Source organism: Equus quagga, chromosome 15 (genome assembly GCF_021613505.1).
Source record: "Equus quagga isolate Etosha38 chromosome 15, UCLA_HA_Equagga_1.0, whole genome shotgun sequence".
NCBI lineage: Eukaryota > Metazoa > Chordata > Mammalia > Perissodactyla > Equidae > Equus > Equus quagga.
Window position 1 is genome coordinate 39,495,216 of NC_060281.1, and position 23,120 is coordinate 39,518,335.

The 23,120-nt window shown below is 43.0% G+C and overlaps 3 protein-coding genes and 2 non-coding genes across 5 annotated transcripts in view; 2 read left to right on the forward strand and 3 right to left on the reverse strand.

The window, feature by feature from the left end:
• Positions 1-6,333: 6,333 nt before the first annotated feature.
• Positions 6,334-6,406, reverse strand: TRNAR-UCG (transfer RNA arginine (anticodon UCG)). Its single transcript has one exon. It is a non-coding gene; the product is annotated as a tRNA-Arg (tRNA).
• A 4,650-nt stretch (positions 6,407-11,056) lies between these two features.
• On the reverse strand, positions 11,057-11,128 carry TRNAM-CAU (transfer RNA methionine (anticodon CAU)). The gene has a single exon. It is a non-coding gene; the product is annotated as a tRNA-Met (tRNA).
• An 894-nt stretch (positions 11,129-12,022) lies between these two features.
• Positions 12,023-23,120, forward strand: part of LOC124227097 (uncharacterized) — a 29,527-nt gene continuing 18,429 nt past the window's right edge. The window contains exons 1-4 of the mRNA XM_046640996.1: positions 12,023-12,320; positions 20,107-20,125; positions 20,906-21,341; positions 21,561-21,639. Of these exons, the coding sequence (XP_046496952.1) occupies positions 12,038-12,320; positions 20,107-20,125; positions 20,906-21,341; positions 21,561-21,639 (817 nt within the window). The 5' untranslated portion in view covers positions 12,023-12,037. The remainder of the gene's footprint in view (positions 12,321-20,106; positions 20,126-20,905; positions 21,342-21,560; positions 21,640-23,120) is intronic.
• On the reverse strand, positions 18,582-19,007 carry LOC124226080 (histone H2B type 1-C/E/F/G/I-like). Its single transcript, XM_046638889.1, has one exon. The coding sequence runs from the start codon at positions 18,990-18,992 to the stop codon at positions 18,612-18,614; it is 381 nt and encodes a 126-aa protein (XP_046494845.1). The 5' UTR covers positions 18,993-19,007; the 3' UTR covers positions 18,582-18,611.
• On the forward strand, positions 19,383-20,026 carry LOC124226090 (histone H2A type 1-D). The gene has a single exon (XM_046638901.1). The coding sequence runs from the start codon at positions 19,392-19,394 to the stop codon at positions 19,782-19,784; it is 393 nt and encodes a 130-aa protein (XP_046494857.1). The 5' UTR covers positions 19,383-19,391; the 3' UTR covers positions 19,785-20,026.

Genomic DNA, 23,120 nt, shown 5'->3' on the forward strand with positions numbered 1-23,120 from the left:
CCCCCCCCCCCCCCCCCCCCCCCCCCCCCCCCCCCCCGCCCCCAACATACACACAGACTCCTCAGTCTTGGTTCCCCTGTCTCGGCAATTTTTGTCGAATATTCTTTGCCTTTTAAATTCCAGGCACATTTCTAGGTCCAAGGTTCTCTCTTAACACCTTATCACTTCTTACCCTCCCAACCTCTCCGTCAAACTCGAGCTTTATCTGACCACTGGTCCCCGCCTCCCGAAGCAGAAACTGTCCACATGTTCTGTTTTTGCTCATGTGGTTCCTTCCACCAGGAAAGTCTCTGCTCACTTCTGGCAAAATCCTTTTCCCATGAATCTGCAAACGAAAGCATCCTGCTCCTCTTCATATCTTAGTTGAATTAATTCAAATCAAAGATCTTTTCCAAGCGCTCCAGCCTCTCTCTCTCCCTCCTTTGATCATCTTTTGCCACTTACATTTTAATTTTAGCACATAATCCCGTAAAATCTCCCGTCAACTGTTTTCACCTTAAACCACAGCGAGGACAGGGATACACAGTGTAGAATAACAAAATTTGAAGGGACTCCTTTTACTATCTGTCTCTATTTTATGGATGAGGACACTGAAGTAGAGACCACATAAACTAATTGTTAAACAACAACAACAAAAAATCATGTAACCAATATTTCTTTATTATGGTTCATGGGAACAAAATTCTTTTAGATCAAGTGGTCAAGGCAGTGAGGTCTCTCCAACATATTCAAACCCTGTGACTGGGATGGTGAATTTTGATACCTAGAAAATTCTTCTGAAGTATACTTGTCTTAAGCTGGTGGATCTCCCAAAACCTCATGAGACTGAAACCTAAGAAGCATGAATTTTGCTAACAATATATGGCTCATATGGTATATATGGTTCAAAGATGGTTTGCAAACTTTAATCCATTTAATAGTGGAAACAAAAACTTGGGAGCTGATGATCCAGATTGGAGGCCAAAGAGGAGTCTTCAGGAATTGGGTGTTATGCTTTACATATTTTGCTTTTTCACCAACCAACAATCAGAGATAATTGATGTTCTGGATGCCTGAGCATCTTACCCTCCTGCCCATCCTTTCTCACTTTACCTTCTTTGAGAATGAGGTTCAAGGGGTACTACCCTCTTATATCCTTGTCTCCCCAACTTTGCACATTCAACAGATATTTATAAAGTAAACACTTAAAGATGTATTGTGTGTGTGTGTGTGTGTGTGTGTGTCTGTGTGTGGTGGTGGTAGGGAAAAGAATTAAAACTTTGTGCAGGCAGAATATACCCAGGGTATTGGTCACTCCTTTTAATACACATCAAATTAAGTGTGTCAATCTCTTGTCTTGTTCTAAAGAAGGGAGGGAGAGCTGGGACACTTTCCCCTCTGCCCCTCACCTCTTTGAAACCCAAGGGGTCTGTTTCCTCTTAACTACTAAAGAGGGAAGGAAGGAAGAATACATTAAATAGGAAAGACCTAAGCACCTTAGTTCTTTCTTTACAATATATCCAGAATCAAATAATTTCTGACCACTTCCACTGCTGCCACTGCAGTCCAGGCCACCATGAATCAGCGTCCTGGCACCTCTCCCTGCTTCCTCTCACCTTGCTCTGCTACAATCTATCCTCAAACCAACAGCCCCAAGATTCTGCTGAAAGCTAAGTCAGACGATGTCACTCATCTGCTCCAAACCTTTGACCCTCTCCTGTTTCACTCAGTGTAAACGCAAAATTTAACTCATGGCCCCAAAGACATGATCTGCTTCACGATGGTCTCTTGCCCTTATGTTCTTTTACACTCTCTCTTGCTCAATCTCTCCCAGCTACCCTGGCTTTTTTTTTTTTTTTTTTTTTTTTTTTTGCTGAGAAAGATTCACTCTGAGCTAACATTTGTTGCCAATCTTCCTCTTTTTTTTTTTTTTAATGTTAGCCGCCACGACAGCGTGGCCACTGACCGATGAGTGGTGTGGTTCTGTGCCCAGGAAGCAAACCTGGGCTGCCAAAGCAGAGAATGACAAACTTTAACCACTAGGCCATCGGGGCTGGCCCCACCCTGGCTTCCCTGATGTTTTTTGCACACTGCAAGCACAGTCCTCCCTCTAGGCCTTCACACTTATTCTTCCCTCTTCCTGGAACTCTTCTTAGATATTTACTTGGTTCACATCCTTACTTCCTTTGATCAAATATCACTTCTACTGGTACTTCCTTGACCACTGCTCCCTATCCCCTTCCCTTGCTTGACTTTTTCCACAGCACCCACTACCTTTTTTTAATCAACTTTTTATTGAACACCTACTATGTACCAGGCATTTTTTTCAGGTGCTTAAGATACACCATTGAAACAAAAGAGAAACATATCAATTATATTATTAGTGTCTATATTATTAATAGATAATATGCAAATAAGCCATTTTTTTTAAAGATTGGCACCTGAGCTGGCAACTGTTGCCAATTTTATTTTTTTTTCTGCTTTTTCTCCCCAAATCCCCCCAGTACATAGTTGTATATTTTACTTGTGGGTTCTTCTAGTTGTAAGCCATTTCTAATAACGGAAATTAGTATAATTACTTTCACATTTGTCTGCTAATAAGTAGTAGACCACACTCCTAGAGGCATTGTAAATCAGAAATCCTTGTTGGAAGATCATTGGCAATTCATATCAAAAGCTTTAAAGACATATATATTCTTTAACTCAGAAATTCCACTGCTCTGATTTTATCCCAAGAAAATAGGACATATGCAGATATTTACCTGCTATAGGAATATACACACAGAGCTCTTTATAAGAATGAGGAGCAGTAACAGCAGAAGTGTATAATCAGTAAGGGATTGGTCACACATAGTATATTACTCCTAAATAATAGAAGACTACAGACCATTAAAATTATATTATATAAGCACATCACAATGGAAAAGATTGATAAAGTTGCTAAATAAACATTAAAAACTATCACTTGGCCAAAAGCATCCCATATCTAAACAAAAATATAGCATATTAAAATACAGCAAACTGGAAAAATTTGTTATCTGTATGATATGCAAAGATTGTCTTCAACTTTTTAACCCATCTCCCCTTAACCTGGCTGAGTGATGGACAAAGGGGAGATGTCATGTAAATGTTAACCTCCTCTGTCTTTATGATGTTTAGTACTTCAAAATTCAAGATTGGTGGGGATCTCCTACCAAAAACCAGGAGGGACACACTGTAGTTGCAGAAAGTTAGATTTGTTGTCTTGTTGCAATGAGGGAGATAAAACACCATGGTGAATTATTAAGTGACTCAGCAATTCAATGATTAGGTATCTTAATGACCTTTATGTAGAAGGTGAGAGGATCAAAGCAGAACTATAGCTATAATTGGTAAAAAAAAAAAAAAAAAAAGAAAGAAAGAAAGAAAGAAAGAAAAAAGCAGCAGTCACTTATATTACCGAGGAAAGAGGGGATGTTTGATTATTTTTGTTCTTTGGACAATGTTCTTCTTTTTTATCAGTGCTCAGACATGATTATGGACTATTTTTGTTTTTATTTTGCTTCATAATGCTGACAAAGTGGCCTTGTCTGTCGGCATTCTTTGAAATTATTTATGCTCAACAGGACATGACTAGGCCTTAGTTGTGAGTGCCAGGCCGGCTTCTAGCAACACCGAGGCCTAGCTGTTAATGTCAGACCAGTTCCTGGCTGTCAGGGGCTGCTTTCCTCTTCAAAATGCATGTAATTTATACATTTGATAACTTATTTTTAATATGAAATACAATAAGGTTTAATATTAATAGGAAAGGATTAATGATTTCTAAAATTCATAAATCTGCATTGACTCTTCTTATGATTAAATTATTGGCCTCAATTCTTCATTCCTTCCTGTACCAAACCCTATGCCTAATAACTTCTCAGTTCCTCTTTAAGAGATGGACTCTCCTTCCAGGCCGCTTGTCATTGGGTTGGAGCATGAGAAAGATTTTGGCCACTGTGACATTAGCAGACATGAGTCAAGCAGGGTTTTTAAATATACCCTCATGGTTGGGCCGGCCCTCATGCATCCTTGCCATCTTCACGGGAGGAATTTTCCTCTGGGTAGCTGGTGTCCTTTCACTCATAGTCCCAGGATGAACATACTTCAAACTAGCAGAGCTCCTGCAGCGAGGAGCTGAGGAGCCAAGCGGAGCTGTCCCCACAGTTCAAAGTACAGCCTTAGCTAAGCTTAGCTCAGATCAATCACCTTCCGATGCCTGAGTAATAAATGCTTGTTGTTATATGCTTTTAAGTATCTGTGGGGTTTTTTGTTATGGAGCAATAGGTGATTGAAACACATAGTTTTTCTCCTTCCAGGTCATAATAAAAGTCCTTACATTTTTGAACCTCTCTCCTCTAATATATAATTTACTTACATATTATAAAATCTACTCGTTTTTCTTCTGTTCTCTGTGTTGCTCCCTTCCCCTCCTCCTACCCCCCAAATCTCTTAAGGACACGGATTTTTGTGTACTTTGTTCACTGTGATCCTAGAATCTTAGATCTTACATCCTAGAATCCTAGAGCTTAGACTAGTGGCCGGGGATGGAGATCGGAACCTGGTAGGTGCTCCATAAACATTTAAATGTATGAATCTGCTCTTTTGCTGTCCAGCAGGGCCCAACTCCCAGTGTTTGTAATCCACACCCAGGAATCTTTCTTCTTTATTTCTGTTCTTGTAGTCACTCTTTTCATCCATCTCTAAAGAGTGTTTGGTTATCTTTTTTTGAATCCCCTTCTCAAAGCAGAAAGGCTTACACTTCTACAGGAGGGTGCATATGTTTTTATTCTCTGGATTTTGGGACAGGCCCCAAGGCTTCAATGACTATTTAAGGTTCAGGATGTGTGCAGATGGCCCTTTTCCAATTTTCTTCTCTTTGGCACTTTCCAGTCTGGAAAGGCTGTCTTTGCCTTTTGGTATCCCTTTGCTGTTAATGCAGGAAAAAGGAGAAGGAAAAAGAAGACAGAGGGAAAGAATTTGTGTCAGGAAGATTTTTATCTTCTTGGATCACAATTTACACTTCCATTAAATGCCTGGGGAGGGTGTGCGCCTCCAAAGAAAGTCTGGGTCATCCTCTGGTCCAGAGGATTAAATGCTCGCCAGGGAGAGAGGAGGAAGATTTCGCACATTCTTGGGAAAGCGGAAAAATGCTAGCAACATAAGTATTTCTTAATTGTATCTTTGTTCGCTTTAAAAGATTGCTCTTCTTTTGAGCTTATATCCTTTCTCTGGTTCATAAAAGGATATTTAGCGTAAATGGTATGTTTTACAAGGAAGAAAGCAGGGAGTGGTTTTATACAAATTAAGATTTTGAAACTTTTTTGGTTTGAGAAATCTCAACGTCTGGGAATCAACCTTCAAGCCTCAACTTTTGTGTACAATTTGGATTCTACAGATGACTAGAGGGAACCAGAGTCACATGGGCGACTAAGAAAGAGCCTGGGGAAAGGAAGAGGCAATTATTACCTTAATATTCATTGTTCTGACCTAACAAAAGCAGTCATGCACCCCATGTGATTTGAACCAATATTCAGACCTGGAATCAAACACCATATATTTCACCATGAAGTTAACAATTGGAAATTACTGTTTCTTCATCTTAAATTATTATTAAATTCAGTTTATTTAGGCATGCATGAAAATGTGTTTTTATATATTTTGCACAGCTATCTCCTCTGTCTTCCTGTTTGCATACACACTCTGTGAACAGTTGGGCTCTTTAATGAGCTTAATATTTGTGTTCTGTAATTTAGGTTTGAATATGAGCTGTTTTCATCCTTTTGACAGCAACAAAACCAAAGGAAAGAGGAAGTTAAGATGGATAGTGAGGGGAGGAGAATACACATTCAGTAACATAGACTCCAGCAGCAGCTATAACTTCGAAGGACACAGACTCAGACTAGAAGAGAAATGTGAAGGGACTGTAGCCCAGGGCGAAGCCAGTGGGAAGGGGGAGCAACAGGTTCCCCACTGTGCTAGTCACTGGGGCCTGGCGTTCGTCTGAGATTCAGCAGTTCCAGAGAGCTCGGTTTACAGACCCGAATTCCCTTTTTCAAGAAGCTCGGGACAAGCCGAGCCTGTAAAAATGAAAATGGGGCGCTCAAAATCCAAATTTGGGGAGAACTTGAGAGCCTCCAAATTATTGGAAAACCTTTCAGGTTTTGACTTTCAGCCCCTCTTCACCCCTGACATTGGTTCTCCCAAGGCTTTTGAGAATGACCTCTTTAGAGTAGAGCGCGAAGAAAGAAAAGGGTTCTGAAGACATAAGTAACAGGTGATTCCCCTTCCCCCAGGAGAAATGGTAAGAAGTTTTCACAAGAGAGCATGAAAACTTAACCACGAAGGGATTCGAACCCTCAATCTTCTGATCCGAAGTCAGACGCCTTATCCGTTAGGCCACGTGGTCCGCGAGAAGCCGACCTTGCTGTAACACTTAAAAAGTACAGCGACCTTTCTGCCCCGTCCTGAGTCCTACGAGTCATGTAATGACAAAAAGGCCGCCGCGCCCGCGCCACCTGCGCTTTTCGTCATCGGAAAACGGAACCTCGAGATTACGCGGGTTATTTGGGGCCACGGAGTCGGCCTTTAGGAAGGGTAGGGACTGCCAATGATTTCGGTCCTGCAGTATATAGGGACTCCGTGGAGAGAAAAGTCGTTCACTCTACGACTCCCGAGCAGAAAACCTGGAGTTTATGGCATCTAAAATATGGCAAAATATTGCATATTGTCTTCACGGACGGATATTTTTTAATAGGCTAACTCAGAGTTTCTTCCCTATTAATACTCACCACATTCACCATCTTCAGACCCGAGGTACTTGGGATGTCGGTCCGGACTGTCGTCACGGAAACTGCACCCAGGAAGGCAGTCTTCCTAAAGGCAGCGTCTGTACGAATATCTTTCTCTCCATCCTGCGTGGATATCTGCAGGCCCCCAGGCATAACAATTTCCCCCTTCCCAAGCTCTTCTAGTACTTTCTCTGATGGTTATAATATGACGTTTGAGCACTTTTGACAGTATGTCTCTATCTAACGAAGAAAGGAATGCTTTTCTTGGTGTTTCTCAGGGGTTTAGAGAGCTCCAGGGCCATTACTATTATTTGAGGCTTCCACATCTTAAGAAACAAACACTACAGTAGGACTACAAAAATAGTGACTGTTCACAATTTTTAAATTTAACAGATGAGTCAACACAAAACATGTTGCATTAAAATCAGTCTATGGACGAGGTGTTTATAGAATTTATAATGTGCTGTAGAGTGCTTGGCCTAATAACGTGATACAGATCTAAAGTTATATTTTGGATTGCTTCTTTCAGCCTTGTCAGTGAATCTGTGTGACCTCAGGCACCTTGTTTGAAGATAATGTCAGCAGTCCACACATGAGGCGTTTCCTTGATTTTCTTAAATCCTAGACTCACTGGGCGCATTGGCCCTCCTGGCTCACTTATGAAAGGTCTTGGCTTTTCTTGACTAGTAAATTAGCAGCTTCTGGAGCACAGAATGAGGCCTTTTACATAGTCTTTCTTTCCCTGGTCACAGAATAACATCTGGCAAATAGTAGCAGCTTAATAAAAATGGGCTGAATTTCTCAAATACATTTTTTTTTTGAATTTTGCAATCATCTTTAATGTGGAGATTATTAGCAAAAAGATTCTTCTATCCTGCAAAAATCTGAATGTGGACTTTTTCTTCTCTCTCTTTCTCTCTTCCGGGAAGCAGGAAGATGGTGGCTAAAGCATCGTGGGTAGTGTTGGTGGAAGTGGTTAAATTCTGGATACGTTCTGAAAGATTTGCTGATTGAAGTGAGGATGTGAGAGAAACAGAGAAGTCATGTATATCTCCAAGATTTTTTGCTACACCAACAAAGTTTCCATTTACCGAGATGGGGACCACCACATGAGCAGCATTTTGGGGTGCAGTGTGAGTGTGAGTCAGGATCAGAAGTGCTGTTTGGACATGTTAAGTTTAAGTTGTGCATTAAACATGGAGTGGAGCTGACCAATATGGAGTGGTCAAATTAAGGTGATATATATATTTATATATACATGATGAATATATATATATATATATAGTGAATATATATATTGAGGTGAAAAAAAGTATGTTCTAAACTCCCCATCTCCTCTCTCCCATCTTAGAAGAGAAATGACTTGCTGAAAAATAAACCAATGAAGCTCTGTCCACTCATTTGGTTCCTCCCTCCTCCTCAGGAAGCGCAGGAGGGAAGTGGAAGGAGGAGATGGCAGAGGAGATAGCCAAGACTGAAGCATCTGATTTGGCGGAGAAACCACCATCTTTGAGAAGATCATCGGCAAGGAAATCCAGCCAAAATCATTTTTGAGGATGACTGATGTCTCGTTTCCATGACATTTCCCCTCAAATACCAACATATTTTCTGGTGATACGCAAGTAAACGTGTACCCCAGATATCCGTAGCAGATGATGAGGAAAGCCGTGGACATTTAATGATTGTTGACAAGAAACGTGCTGCTGATCTGGGCCTGAGGAAGGGTTATGAAGAGCAGTGAATGAGGGTTCAGATGGGAGACAATCTGTCACATTCATCTCCATGTTCTTGGAGGCGGGCAGATGAATTGGCCTCCTGGTTTAGTAAGCTTTAGGGATAATTTTCTCTTTTCTAGGCAATGATCAAGTGGGCAAGTTTCAATATGTCAAATAGGTGTACTTATTTTTGCCTGTATATGGAGAGATTGAAGAAATAATGTTTTTAAAAGATACATTATAAAAGACATTTGTTGCATGGTTTACCATGAAAACAAACAAAAACTAAAAAAGAATCAAGGACCAGACTACAAACTTGAAAACTCCAGAGACTTTTTTCTAATGAGAGAATTTGATCATATTACTCCTTTGATCAAAATTGGTCATGGTTTCCTACTGCCCATAGAAAAACAAAATCTAAACTTGTTTGTATCAAATACTCCCTTCCTTATGACCGGCCCTTTCCCTATCTCTTCTGCCACAACTCCAGCCTGTATTGTAAGACCTAAAATTTTAAGTGCTCCCTTGACATCTTTGAGCCTCACAAGGCCCCCAAAAGGCCTAACTGTGAGTTCACCTGCTCTCAGCAGATACTCCTTCCACCAGGCCAGCTCCTCTATCAGCCAGACCAGGTGCCTCCCGCTGGCTCCTCAACCTAAAGGGTTTCATCTCACTGTTAGCCCCTGAAACTATTAAAATAAGACAATCACATTTTCTGAAGGGAACCAGGGGTCACCCCACCCTCTGGTTACTACAAAGCTTACCTCCCACTGTCCCTGCTGGTTCACTCTGCTTGGGAATCTAACCCCTGTGTGGCTCCACATGGCATGCAGTGTCCTCCTCTTCCAGGTAGCGGGTATATGTGACTAGTAACCTGCTACCAACCTCATTTGTCCAGTGTTGAGTGTCATGTGTTCGGCCATCTCATATTATTCAGGCAGAGGATCCCTTCTTCGCCAACAGGGTGAATAGGAGGTGATCAGGACACAGCCCCTTTTTTTCCTCTCCAAATCCCCCTTCTACCATCTCCGTCACCTCCATATTCTATCACATTGAATTTTCTGTAGTTCTCAAGAAATCCTTAACGATTATGCCTCCTTGTGTTTCTTCTGCCTAGAATCCTCTTCTTTTTGACTTCCTGGCAAACTCTTACTCATTCAAGTTTTGACTCAAAATCTACCACCTTTTCTGAATCAGGCCACTGCCAGGGCAAAAAGTTAACGGAGGAAATCGATTTCCCTCAGTTTTCACGTATCTCTCTAGCCATGGTGATGACCCTTCGTCATACTCTGAGAATTAAAATACTAGAATGTTCACGTAGTTGCTGGGTAATGATGATGTTCTCTACCTGAAGTAGAGGGTCATTATGAACCAGGTGGTCACATATTTAAAGTAAACATGAAAATTCATGTTAAGTACCTGGTGTCTGATTTAGAGTCCACTCCATGGTTGGTCACATGGTAGGTATGTAACCAGCTCCTTTTACAAACTTTGGGCTCCATTTCTCAAATGGACTTTGGAGGACAAGAAAGCCCTCTCTAGTCTTTCCTTGTGTATATCTTTTTCCTGCTGTGTCTGCACTTTTTCCTTTGCTGTGATAAATCTTAACCTTGAGAATATGTTGAATCAGGTGAGTTCTTTCAGTGAATCACCCAACTAGTGGGTGGCCATGGGGCCACCAGAAACAACCATCATTTCCACTTGTTCCCACTGCATTTAGTGTATAATCTTTTTTAAAGAAATATCTTATTGTGCTATGCGTACTTACATGTATTCTTGTTTAAAAGCATGTCTAGACTGTAGGCTACTTAACGCCTTTTCTTAGCACCCAGCACAGGATCTGACATAAATCCCTTAATAGGAATCCATTCTGAAGGAAAGAAATATCAAACAGTCCACACATATACTTTAAAAAATAAGCACAGAGAATAGTTCTGTTACAGACTGTAAAGGAAGGTAGAGGATAGAGACACATTTACCAGTAGCGACTGCAGAAGCGGTTTTCTCAGGTCAGAGTTCAATCGTGGCCACCAAAACTGCACTCTGCCTTAAACTGTCACTTATTTACTCCAAAGAGTAAGACTGGTAGTTGAAAGAATCTGTACCAGGATGGCCAAGAGGATATCTAGTCGATGGCCTTATCACATGGACACAACGACCTAACAAGTAGTGCTTTCTGAATTATGTAGAGAAGGAAATAAAACTCCATACCTCAGCTTCCATCCCTACCCTCACCCCTGAACTCAGCGTATTTCAGCATTTTCCTGGCTTCATGGCGCAATAAGAACTGTCATGATAACTGGTGGCAACGATAGCTCGGCCACTTTGGCAACCAGAAGAAATCTGGTTTACTATGAGAGGACATATTAGTTAGTGACAACTGAGTATCCATGAACGACATTCTTACCTGTAGAGGACGTAATTTCACCTTTATTTTCAGGAAATAATTTTAATTTCAGAATTTTTTCTTAAAGAAGGGCTCCATTTCATTTTGTTTCCTTATTGTGACACTAAGCTACAGAATTTCAACTGAAGAGGGAAAAAAGTACACTATAGCAGAGGATGGTTTCGATCCATCGACCTCTGGGTTATGGGCCCAGCACGCTTCCGCTGCGCCACTCTGCTTCTCGCTAAAGCAGTACTTCTAAGAACATTGTTAACTGTACTCAGAGGCTATTTACTCACTAGCTTTTAGGAAGTCTGCGGAAGGTCGCCTATTTATTTCAATATTTTGGCTACCAAAAGTTGCCAGTTCTCTTTAGAATAATGTCGCTACCAGAAACAAGGAGAAAACAAAACTGGGAGTAGAGAAGTAAACATTAACACATTGTTACTGGGCGCAGAGGTGGGGGGTGGCTAGACAGTCAAACGAGAATCACAGGTTTTAATAAACAGGGAAGGAAAACAAACCAGGAAAGGAACCCGGGCTTCCGCGCGGCAGGCGAGAATTGTGCCACGGAATCACGAACCACGTATTCGCCTTCGGAAAGAAAACTCTTTTAGTCAGATTTCTTTCGGTTGGAGATAGAGACGGTGATGCCTCGCAATTTTTAAACTCCTCCGCAGGTGGCTTTCGCTTCGGAGGGGCTTTGCCGCAGGGAACAGAAATGCCAGAAACACTAAAGGGGGCAGCAAAGCAGCACTCTGCATTCCAACGAAGATTGCTGCAGTTCTGGGCATGTGGGACAAGGCTCTTGTGCAATCGTCCGAACGCATCCCAAGCAGTAAAAGATAACCAGTCAAAAATGTGAATTTCTTTAGTCTGACGCAGTTGTAAAAAAAGATCCGAAAATTCCCAATTGGGGACGCAGACCGTGCCGGAGACGCTTCCGCAGAGGGTCCCCTCGGCGGCCGGGTAACCGAGTGAGCAGTGACGTCATTCCAAAGTGGTCTGCGAGGGGCGGGGCCGGCAGGCCGAGCGGACGTTCCCGCCTGCGCGCCTTCAGTCTTCAATTAGGTCCGCAATCCGGACATATAAAGAAATTGCCCAGGTCTTTCTGTCGCTGTTTTGGAGTTGGTCTGAGCGGCGTCATTATGTCTGGTCGTGGCAAAGGCGGAAAAGGACTGGGAAAAGGGGGTGCTAAGCGCCACCGGAAGGTCTTACGGGATAACATCCAGGGCATTACCAAGCCGGCTATCAGGCGTCTGGCCCGCCGTGGCGGCGTTAAGCGCATTTCTGGCCTTATCTACGAGGAGACCCGCGGTGTGCTCAAAGTGTTCCTGGAGAACGTGATCCGGGACGCGGTCACCTACACCGAGCACGCCAAGCGCAAGACCGTTACTGCCATGGATGTGGTTTACGCGCTCAAACGCCAGGGTCGCACTCTTTACGGCTTTGGTGGTTAAGTTGTCTGTGTTCAGCTAGTTACTGCATCTAATCAAAGGCCCTTTTCAGGGCCGCCCACGTATTTCCATAAGAGAGCCTAGCATTTTTATTGGAACGTTTCGGTGTTGCTAGCTAGTAAGTGCGTAGCTTGGTTGCGTTTAAAACTCGTCCCGTTTTAAGACAGCTGTAGCTTTAAGATCACCTATTTGAAAACGGGGTATTTTATGGCATTAAGCTTACATACGTTGTTGCCTTAGTGTTTAAGTGTAAAGATTTTCGGATTATTGTTTTTTTTGCCGGTGAATCTCGCGTAGCATTGTTCATCTGCTTCTCCAAGAAGCTGCTTGCTTAGTGCTCCAGTACTTAAGTCGTGTGTGCGTGGTTTTTGAGTTCTACGGAGAAGTCGGGTTTAACTGCCCGGAGGTAGCGGGGCGATCCTGCCCTCCCCTGCCTGTGTTCCCCTGCGCAAAATGGCGGAGAGGGCGAAGAACAAAGAAAGCCCGCGCGCCGGCGGCGGCAAGGGGCGCCCCGGAACAAAGCGACTCTGTGGGCGGAAGGGCGCGTTGCCCTAGGCAGGAGCGCGCGCTCCTGGACCCGGGAGGCCGCGCGCTGCTGTTTTTCCTTGGCGAATCAGCCTTTGTTGTAGAGGAAAACACATTTGGGGAAAAATTAAAATACACAAGTGGGGAGAGCTGGCAAGTGTTCAGCATAGAGGCTAATATATTTCTGACATCCTATTATGGAAACTTAGGATGTTACTTAATGATCAATGATATATAAATGTCACCTAAATTTGTCAAGTGGACGTGATAGCGTTTTTTTTTTTAAAGTATACATAGAGGCATCAGGCTATTTCACCCCAAATTATTAGGTATGCACTATAAAAAAAGTTACATAATCAGACAACGAAAACAAAATTCCCTCATATCTATCAGTTAGTTCACATTTAAAAAAATCCCTATTTTATGCCCCAAATATCTTAAGAGTTCAGATTTGCTCAGAGGAAGATGCCAGCACGCCTTTGGTTGCCTGAGGTCTCTTTAGGTACAACAGTTTTCTCCTCTTTCCTCAGCCCCACTTCTTGTTTTGGACATTGATTTGCTGGAGACCTAACCTTTAGAATGTCCTTCTGGTTTGGCTTGTTTCCTAAATGGGGTCATTTTACTTGACTTCTATACCCTGTATGTCCTACAAGGTAGAAGTTATTTCCATAGACGTGATTGAAATCATGTTAATTTTGTTGTCAAGGAACAGATTATAGATGCTATGTATAGGCTATTTGCACATCAGGGGCACATGAGGTCAGGCTTATCCAAATTCGAGATGATGGATTGATCACTGGTTTAGGGAGATTAATTCCATTGTAAAATCAGGTTTTCCCTCCCTGTGGTCAGCAGGTAATCTGTACGGTGATACTTTGACTTCGGGAAAATCAAGGGAGCCATTTTGAATCTCGTCTAAAAGATACGGACTCTAGTGCTTAAATAAGAAAAGAACCAGATGTTATCGGAGCTAAAGCACCAGTTTGAGGAGATAAAGTTATATGAGGATAATTTACCAAACAAACAGCACTGTTCTATGCTCTGAGAATTAGAGCATTGAATAACAGTGAACAAAACATTTCTGTATTTGTGGAGCTTATATTTTATTGGAGTGGGGATAAACAAACCAGGTAAAACAGATAGTGTGTCATGGTGCTAAGTGCCCTGCGGATCACTGAAGTAGGGAAAGACATCAAGTGTGGAGGAAGGAGGTGATGTTTGAAATGTTATGGTCAGGAAAGGCTTATGATAAAGTGATGGTTGGGGAAAAACGATTGAGAAAGGGAAGTTCCAAATAGAAGGAAGACCAAGAAGGAAAGCCTGGAGGCAACAAAGAGTTATGGTGGCAGAGGAGGGGTGAGGTTGTGTGGAGGAAAAGGAGATAAGGCCTGAGAGGCAAATGGAAGTGAGCACTTCCTGTGTGGACTTGTAAGCCAGTGTAATACTTTGACTTTACTCTGCCTGAGGTAGGAACCTTTGCAGGGTTTTCGGCAGAGGCTGGACATGATCTGATTTATATTTTAAAATGATCAGATGTGCTGGTGGAGAATAGACTGTGATGGGGCCAGGGTAGGAGTGGGAACGCAGCTGAGTGATGACAGTGGCTTGGCCCAGTGTGTTAGTGTAGGAAGCTGTGAAAAGTGCCTTGATTCTGTATATATTTTGAAGTTAGGGTTTCTAGTTTTTTCCTGAGCTAGTGAATGTAGAGTATGAGAGAAAGAAAATTCTTGGATGATCTCAGTGATTTTAGCCCCAACAACTGGGATAGAGATGCCAATTGCTAAAACTGGGAAAACTATGAGAGGAAGATGTTTTGGGAGAATCAGAGGTTTAGGATTGGCTGTGCATCGTTTGAGATGCTTGTTATATACCTAAGAGGAATATATGAAATAGGCCGTTGGGTATATGAGTCTGCAGTTTAGGGAAGAAGTCTGGGCTGGAAATCTGATTGGGAGTTGTCATGGTATAACTACCATGAGACGAAAAAAGCCACAAGATCGGATGACATCTCTTAGGAAAGAGGGTTGATGATGAAGAGAAGCAGTTCAAGGACTGAGCCCTAAGTCAGAAAAATGAGTGTTTGCTCTGTATTCATGACATGTGAATTCATAACTTAGAATTTTACAAGTGCCTTCTTCTGTAATTCTCCCTCCCTCCTGTGATTCTCAGAACAAGCAGAATAAATATTATCCTAAGATAGGATAGGGGAAATAGGCAAGAAATCTGCTTTACTCCTACCCTCCTCTGATTAGCTGAGCTGAGTCAGAAACACTTTTTCCAATTTTGAAATGCAGGGATTTGAACAAATCAGTGGTTCCCAAATGCTCATCTATGGATAGTGTTAGTATGTGTCAAAGTTTTCTCCATTCTGTGTCAAAATGAGAACATTTCCTTAATATTAAATTTTAGTGTAGTAAATTTTCCTTAATATTAAAAATTAATTCAATTTCTTTGGTATAAAGGGCCAAATTTATTTAGCATAAAGATTTCTTATTTTAAAGTTACCACCCTTAATACCATCGAGGTGATAAGAGGATAATTCTTTCATGAAATAAGACTGATAATAGTCTTCTAAATTGTTGGCAACGCTACATCAGTCTTTGGGGGTGACCCTAGCTTTTCCTAGTCTGGGAATGATTGTAGACAATGATTTCTTGATTCTCTTTGAGTTTTAAAAGTGTAGCTACTTTTTTGAAGATGGCTCTTCATTCTGGCCAGATACTACAGGGAGGTTGGGCAAAGGGAGCAAGGGGCATGGGGAGAAAAAAGGTAAAAAAAAGTTAATAATCAGCTCTTATGTGAGTTCCCAGGGTTCCTTCCTTATAACCAACACATCTGACTATTAAATGAGGTACTCAGTTCTAGCACCAGAAGGTCCCTGGAAAATACGCCACATATTACTCGAATTGGCAAGCAAAGGCAGGGAAGTCTGACAGGCACTAGGTTGTCCTCAAAACAGTTCAGGGGAAAGAGATGGTTCTAAAGAGGGGTGTAGACTGTTAAAAGGGATTTGCCAGACAAGGAACCCTAACTGGTCTCAAATGCTAGTAGGCTTTTTGGCCCACTGCCTTGTTCAAGGCCTCAGGAATCTGAGATTCCAATGTGGGCACCCAGGACACTTTCCTTATGTCACTTCAACCAGAGGCTGTAGCCACAGCTAATATTTTAGAGAATGTTCTCTGTGCAGGCACCATCTTGAGTGCTTTACTTGTCTTCTTTTATTGATCACCCCAGCAATGCTATGTGGTAGTAACTAATTACTATTCCCATTTTAGAGGTAAGGACATCCTCACAGAGGGTTTAAGTAATTTGCCCAAACTTAGCATTCAAACAGGCAGTCAGGACTGTGTCAAGTCCTGGGGGATTCCCCCTTAAACTGTGCTTGTTTCTTTCTTTCATGAAAACATTGTCTTAAAATTTATATAAAATTAGCTTTGGAGAGCAAGAAATGAATGTCTTAATTATACATGGGGTTTAAGGAATTTTCTTCACAAGCCCCATTACAAAATTGAGTCACTTATTTCATGTTTACAGCAATCTCCTATGTAGGCATTTGTAGATTAAAGACGTAGCTAATAAGTAGTGTAGGGGAGGAGGACATTTCCTCTCCCCAAATGGGGGTTCGTCTGGCTGGAGAACGAATTAAATTCACATGAGACAGAATAGCAAGAGAAAATTAAACAAAGCTTTATGAGGAACCATGGCCCGGGGCCTTTCTTCAAGGAAGAAAGGGCACCGAAGAAGTGGCGTGCACAGAGTGGTTATATAGCCCCCAAACGGGGTGTTTCACATGTCATTGAAATGTCCCTCCCACAATAGTCACAAGATTGCCCTATTGGCACAGTGCTTGATGGACACAGCAGGTAATGGTCTGCTTTCTCGGTGGGTGTAGCAGGAGGCAAGTCTATGTCTGGAGCTGGGCGGTCACAGGTGAGCGCAGCAGCAATCGGTTCCTAGCCTAAGGAAAGATGCTTAATCCTTAAGGAATGCCAAAGTTGGGAGGGGGAGGGAAGTCAGTTACAGGAGGTTACCAGACTAGCACAATAAAATGCAGATTTTAAGTCCTTGCCTTTGGTATTGATTAAGAGTTTTTGGAGAGTAGGTCATCGCCTTTCTTCTTCCTGGTACAGAGAGGGAGGCACCTTTTACAGATAGAGATTTACCTTACAAATGTAAATGTGTCCTAACAAAGGGCAAGTTCCATTCCTCCTTCCCTGTCCCAGTTTATCAAAAGCAATCAGCCTCAAATAATCCTGATGCCAAAGAGACATATCTTGGGGTGGCCAATTCCAGGTCCCCACAGTAGAAAATGAAGTTTTTGAACTCAGGTTTACACTGCCAACACCCATGGTTTCCCCCACACACCACAGTGCCCAGAAAAGGTAAACTTGCTGCCAAGTGTTCCTTAGGTTCCAAGTCTCACTATATATATATATTTTAAAGGAAACTGGCTGATGGAAGGACTTTGTTGTGCCCTGAAGAACATGTGTATCTTCTGACCAGTTTTACTTTGATTCCAATGCTCTATTTTCCCTTTCACCCTATTTCCCCATTCCTGTGATTGCAGCTAGCCTCTCGCTTGCAAAAATCTAACAAATAGTGTGGAAAGAGTCCTTTGAATTAGACAGACAGGGATTCAGATCCCAGTTTTATTTATCTATGTGTGTAAGAGGCTAGTTACTTAACCTTAATTCCTCAGGTCATTCAGCTGTAAAATGGGAGATTCCATTTCACAGGCGATTGCAGGATAAAACCAGCAAGTTGCTAAGGAGAGGCACCCAAATGTTGATTTCTTGTAACCCTTCTCTCTTAAAATCCTAGGAAATAAAGAAGCAGCTGTGGACAACGTCATTCTAGGACACAAAGGAGAAAGTTTAGGAAGAGCTGGGAATTCTCAGGGCTGAAAAGTGAAAAGGCTGACAGATTGAGGCAGATTCCTATCTTTACCCAGCAGGAATCACAGGTGGTTGAACTAACACTGGAGACTTTCACTTGCTTCCTCCTCCCTCATGTTATCTTGTTGCTTGTAGTGTCTCTTACACCCTTGTATATTAAGCTGGGTAGAAAATTCTAGTGGATGATAAGACAGAGTTCCTGACCTTGCCAAGAGGTAATAATGAGCTACGTGAAATAATCCATGAACGATGTTTCCTGTGAAATTAGTGGACTTGGAACGACGCGCGTATGACAGACTGGCAGAGATGTGCTGTGGGTTAGAAACACAGGCTGCACAGGTGGTTTCTCTCAGTGGCATCTCCAGCCATTTGCAAGCTAACATAGCAAGCTCCAAAATGTTTCATTTTTTCAAGAATACTCTATCTTCTCACTTTTGTTCAGACTTAGGAGCACTCAAAATTGTTTAAGACTCAGTATTTTCCCCTGGTTACTTCCGATCAAGGGAAATCAGGATGACAAAATGAAACCAAAACTGGAAAAAACACGCTCGTGGTGGAAACAGCTCTAGATCAAAGAGATCAAAACAGAACCCTACGATACGTCTTCCTTTAGTAATTAAGCGTAGGAGCCAAATGGAACACACTGTAGTTAACTGCATAGATTTACTACTAGGTGTTCCTTACAAATTGTAACAGAAAATAACGTGTCCCAAAATTTTAATAAATTCCTACTACACTGAGTGCTATAGCCATTTTCAACATGTTTGGAGAGTTACAGATCTTTGAGACAACGTGGGTGGCTCTTAAAAGAGCCTTTTGAATCCTTGGCGCTGTTACAGATACCTTTACTTGGAGCTGGTGTACTTGGTGACGGCCTTGGTGCCCTCCGACACGGCGTGCTTGGCCAGCTCCCCGGGCAGCAGCAGGCGCACGGCCGTCTGGATCTCCCTGGAGGTGATGGTCGAGCGCTTGTTGTAATGCGCCAGGCGCGACGCCTCGCCCGCGATGCGCTCGAAGATGTCGTTGACGAACGAGTTCATGATGCCCATGGCCTTGGACGAGATGCCGGTGTCGGGGTGGACCTGCTTCAGCACCTTGTACACGTAGACGGAGTAGCTCTCCTTGCGGCTGCGCTTGCGCTTCTTACCATCTTTTTTCTGCGCCTTGGTCACCGCTTTCTTAGAACCCTTCTTCGGGACCGGAGCGGACTTCGCTGGTTCAGGCATGACAGAAACCTAACCTATACTTCTAAACTAATACGAACAAAATACCTAGCTAGTGAAAACCCCTAGTATTTGTTTGATGTATATGCAAATTAGGGATCGAAAAGTGAGGATTTCTGATTGGTTATTTTACTATCTTCACTTCTGATAGGCTCTTTTTACGCCAACTCTCATTGGCTCTTCCGGTAGCTCCACCTTAGCTAATTTGACCCTTCAACTCTACGCGCTCTACGTAAATTAGAAGGGGCGTTGTTTTAGACCTTCCTTTTGATTGGCTGCAATGTGTGTTCGGTCACTCGCATAGGCTGTTTTACCAAACCGGCGCAGAGTATAATAGTCTAGCTTCTTGCGCTTTGTGAGCTACAATTTCTGCAGTTCTTTTTCTGTTCTGTGTGCTTCAGTATGTCTGGACGCGGAAAACAGGGAGGTAAGGCTCGTGCCAAGGCCAAGACCCGCTCTTCTCGGGCCGGGCTGCAGTTCCCCGTGGGCCGAGTGCACCGCCTGCTCCGCAAGGGTAACTACTCCGAACGGGTGGGGGCCGGTGCTCCCGTTTACCTGGCGGCGGTGCTGGAGTACCTGACGGCCGAGATCCTGGAGCTGGCGGGCAACGCGGCCCGCGACAACAAGAAGACGCGCATCATCCCGCGCCACCTGCAGCTGGCCATCCGCAACGACGAGGAGCTCAACAAGCTACTGGGCAAAGTAACCATCGCGCAGGGCGGTGTGCTGCCCAACATCCAGGCGGTGCTTCTGCCCAAGAAGACCGAGAGTCACCATAAGGCCAAGGGGAAGTGAATCAACTGATAATACCAATTTGTGCAGTTACCACCACTTATTTCACCCAAAGGCTCTTTTCAGAGCCATCCATGTTTTCATATAAAGGCTTGTAACTGCGTGGTTTTGAGCGATGCTCTTATGTTTTGTTGTAGTTACTATCCATAACCATGACACCTCATTAACGGCAAGTTAATAGGTATCGTGGTTATTTGTGGCACTATGGTGCTTCAGTGTGGTTTAGGGAAACGGAAGTTTTACGAGAAAATGCTTAATATTATAAATAAAGGTTTTATTATAGTTGGAAGGAAGAAAGTTACAAGAACGTTCATAAAATCTTTAGGTAGATTAAGTCCGTCAGTGTTCAGTAAGTAAAGTATTTCTTCAGAGAAAAAGGAAAACCAAACATAAGGAACTATTCAACTTTCAAGTGAGACTAGTATTTCACTCTGCGGCCAAGAGGCGGGTCGGGGTGGTAGCATGGAAAGTCACTTAAGACTCACTGAACAGCAAAACGATAGAACTGGTAACAAAATCGAAAACCAACGCGGGCTTTTCAAATTCTGAACTGAAGCAAAACCCCATCTGGGATACCACAAGGAAGTCAACCAACATTTGTTGCGCAGAGTTCTTTGCCCGTCATCTCCGGGCGGGGCGCTTTACCTGTGATTTCCCAGGCACTCCAGCCAGGAACCCTGCCGTATAGGTCAAAGGCTTCACAAAGTGGAGATAGGAATTGGCAGTCCAGGCCACTGGAGGTTCAATTCAGAAAAAGTAACCGCCTGAGAAAAAAACAAAATACAAGCAAAGGTGTCCTCGAAGTGTGGTCCTCAAAATTTTAGGCCCCATTACATAGATCTACTGCATGAGAAGTGGCATCTTGCATGACCCCCAGGTGGTTCCCTATCTACACTTGTAATGCCCTGACTATAACATTAGAAAATTACCTTCTTTGAATTGCAGACTGTAAAAGAGAGGGATTGGAATGTAGAGTAGTTCACCCAATCAGAGTCTGTAGTAATTAACCAATCACCTCGTCGGCTCTTCAGCCAATAGTTTTACTGCGCGGGACTTTTGAAAATGCGCTAAGGCCAATCAGAATGTTTCTGAGGATATATAAAGATAAGGTCTTTCTACTTAAGGCTTACGTGTGTTCCTTCACGTTTATCTGAAATGGCTCGTACTAAACAGACAGCTCGTAAGTCCACCGGCGGCAAGGCGCCGCGCAAGCAGCTGGCCACCAAGGCGGCTCGCAAGAGCGCGCCGGCCACGGGCGGCGTGAAGAAGCCCCACCGCTACCGGCCCGGCACGGTGGCCCTGCGCGAGATCCGCCGCTACCAGAAGTCCACCGAGCTGCTGATCCGCAAGCTGCCCTTCCAGCGCCTGGTGCGCGAGATCGCGCAGGACTTCAAGACCGACCTGCGCTTCCAGAGCTCGGCCGTGATGGCGCTGCAGGAGGCGTGCGAGGCCTACCTGGTGGGGCTCTTTGAGGACACCAACCTGTGCGCCATCCACGCCAAGCGCGTCACCATCATGCCCAAGGACATCCAGCTCGCGCGACGCATCCGTGGGGAGAGAGCATAATGCTCTTCTAGCACTGACTAATCCAACTAAAAGGCTCTTTTAAGAGCCACCCATTTTTTCTCAAAAATAGCTGTGATTGGCTTACTGTATGGCGTTTTTCAGGTTGTGTTTCAAACGTTTCTTGAGATCTTGTGCGAAGTAGTGTTACTTAGGAAGTTTAGGGGGAGGTTTGCTCTCAAGTTACTGAGTAAACATGCTGGGTTTGTTTACCAGGAGTGTCATGGAGTTGCGAAGTCTAGTTCTTCCCTAATGTTTGCCTGCTCTACTGCCTTGCCACCTTTGTACACCGTAAGTGAGTGGATCATGGGCAGACGTTGTCTGAAGATAGGAACTTTGGCTCTGGCAATGGGATGTAAATACAGAAGTTAAGAGTGTAGCAGTTTTGGCTTTCTTGTGTGATGTTAAGGCGTTTACACAGTGACCAGTAAGAGCATTGTTTTGCTGATAGTTGATTTCTCACATAACATACTAGAGTACTGAAGCAGGATTTCTAGAGTTTATTGGTGTCAGAGCCCTGATGATGGCTTCTACAGTCTTGGGATTCACACTGTGGTCTACCACTAGCAGCCTGAGTACCACTTGTGGGCTTGCTATAATATATAATAGATTTTCAGGCTCCACCCGGGCCTGCTGAGTCAGGTGACTCAAGAACACTAGTTAAGAATCATATTTTAAAAAATGGTGTTTTTTGGTTTCGTCAAGAACAGCCCGTCTGAACTCTCACCGAGAGTAAGCATTTGCAAACTGAGTATTTGTTTATGTAATAGAATTAAATATTTTCTAAAGCAGTTGCACGTAGCAAGGTGCACCTGAGACAGTTTGCTTTCATTGTAAATCAGTGTTCTCAACTGTTGACTGCACGTTGCAGTCAATTGGAGATTTCATAGAAATATTATTGCTTGGGGTCCAATCAGTATCAACTTAATTGTAGTCTGTAGCAGTGGGTGCAGGCAATAGTAATTATTAAAACTTGGGTGCTTTTAACAGGTAGCTCGGGCCAAGACCAGATGCTACGTGAGTTCTAAACTTATTAGCTCTTTTTTTGACCCCAGGCTTAGCAAGGGGTTACCTAATGGAATCAGGCTTTCCTTGTAGTTTCCCTTCAGAGAGAATACACTGGTCCCTGAAAGAGGACTTTCTGACTTGCTTGACTGTTTATCTCACTGCAATGAATCAAATAGCCCCTGGCTTCTGTAGCAATTTCTGAGGACAGAGCTACTGTGAGTCTATGCTGAGAAGTGGAGCTGCTTTCAGTGGTTAACAATACCGGCTTGTCAGGGATGCTACAAGGAGGACCATCCTGGACCTCTTGGCAGACAACCCGTGGATACTTCTGTGCCATCACATTGGGCCTTTCCTGTACAGAACAGCACAAGGTCTTATGTGGGTATTCAGCTGGTCTTTCTCCACGGCTTTTATTTATTTAACAACTTATCTTTTTTCAAATATTGTTTTTTAAAACTTTTATTAAGTGACATTTCAGAATATATGGAAGTAGGGATAATAGTTTTATCAACCTTATGTACCCCTCACCCAGCCTCAACATCGTCACCACTGGCCAAATCTGTTTTATCTCTACATATTTCACCTCACTGCCTTGATTGTTGTAAAGGAAATCATATAATTTCTTCTCTCAATATTTTAATACATCTACTATTTTAAAACCTAATTATGCTGCCAGGATTACTTCCCCAACAAACATTTCTTAACGCTGATGAATTTTAAGATTTATTTACTCACATATATTTGTTGAGAGTTTACAACGTGACAAAT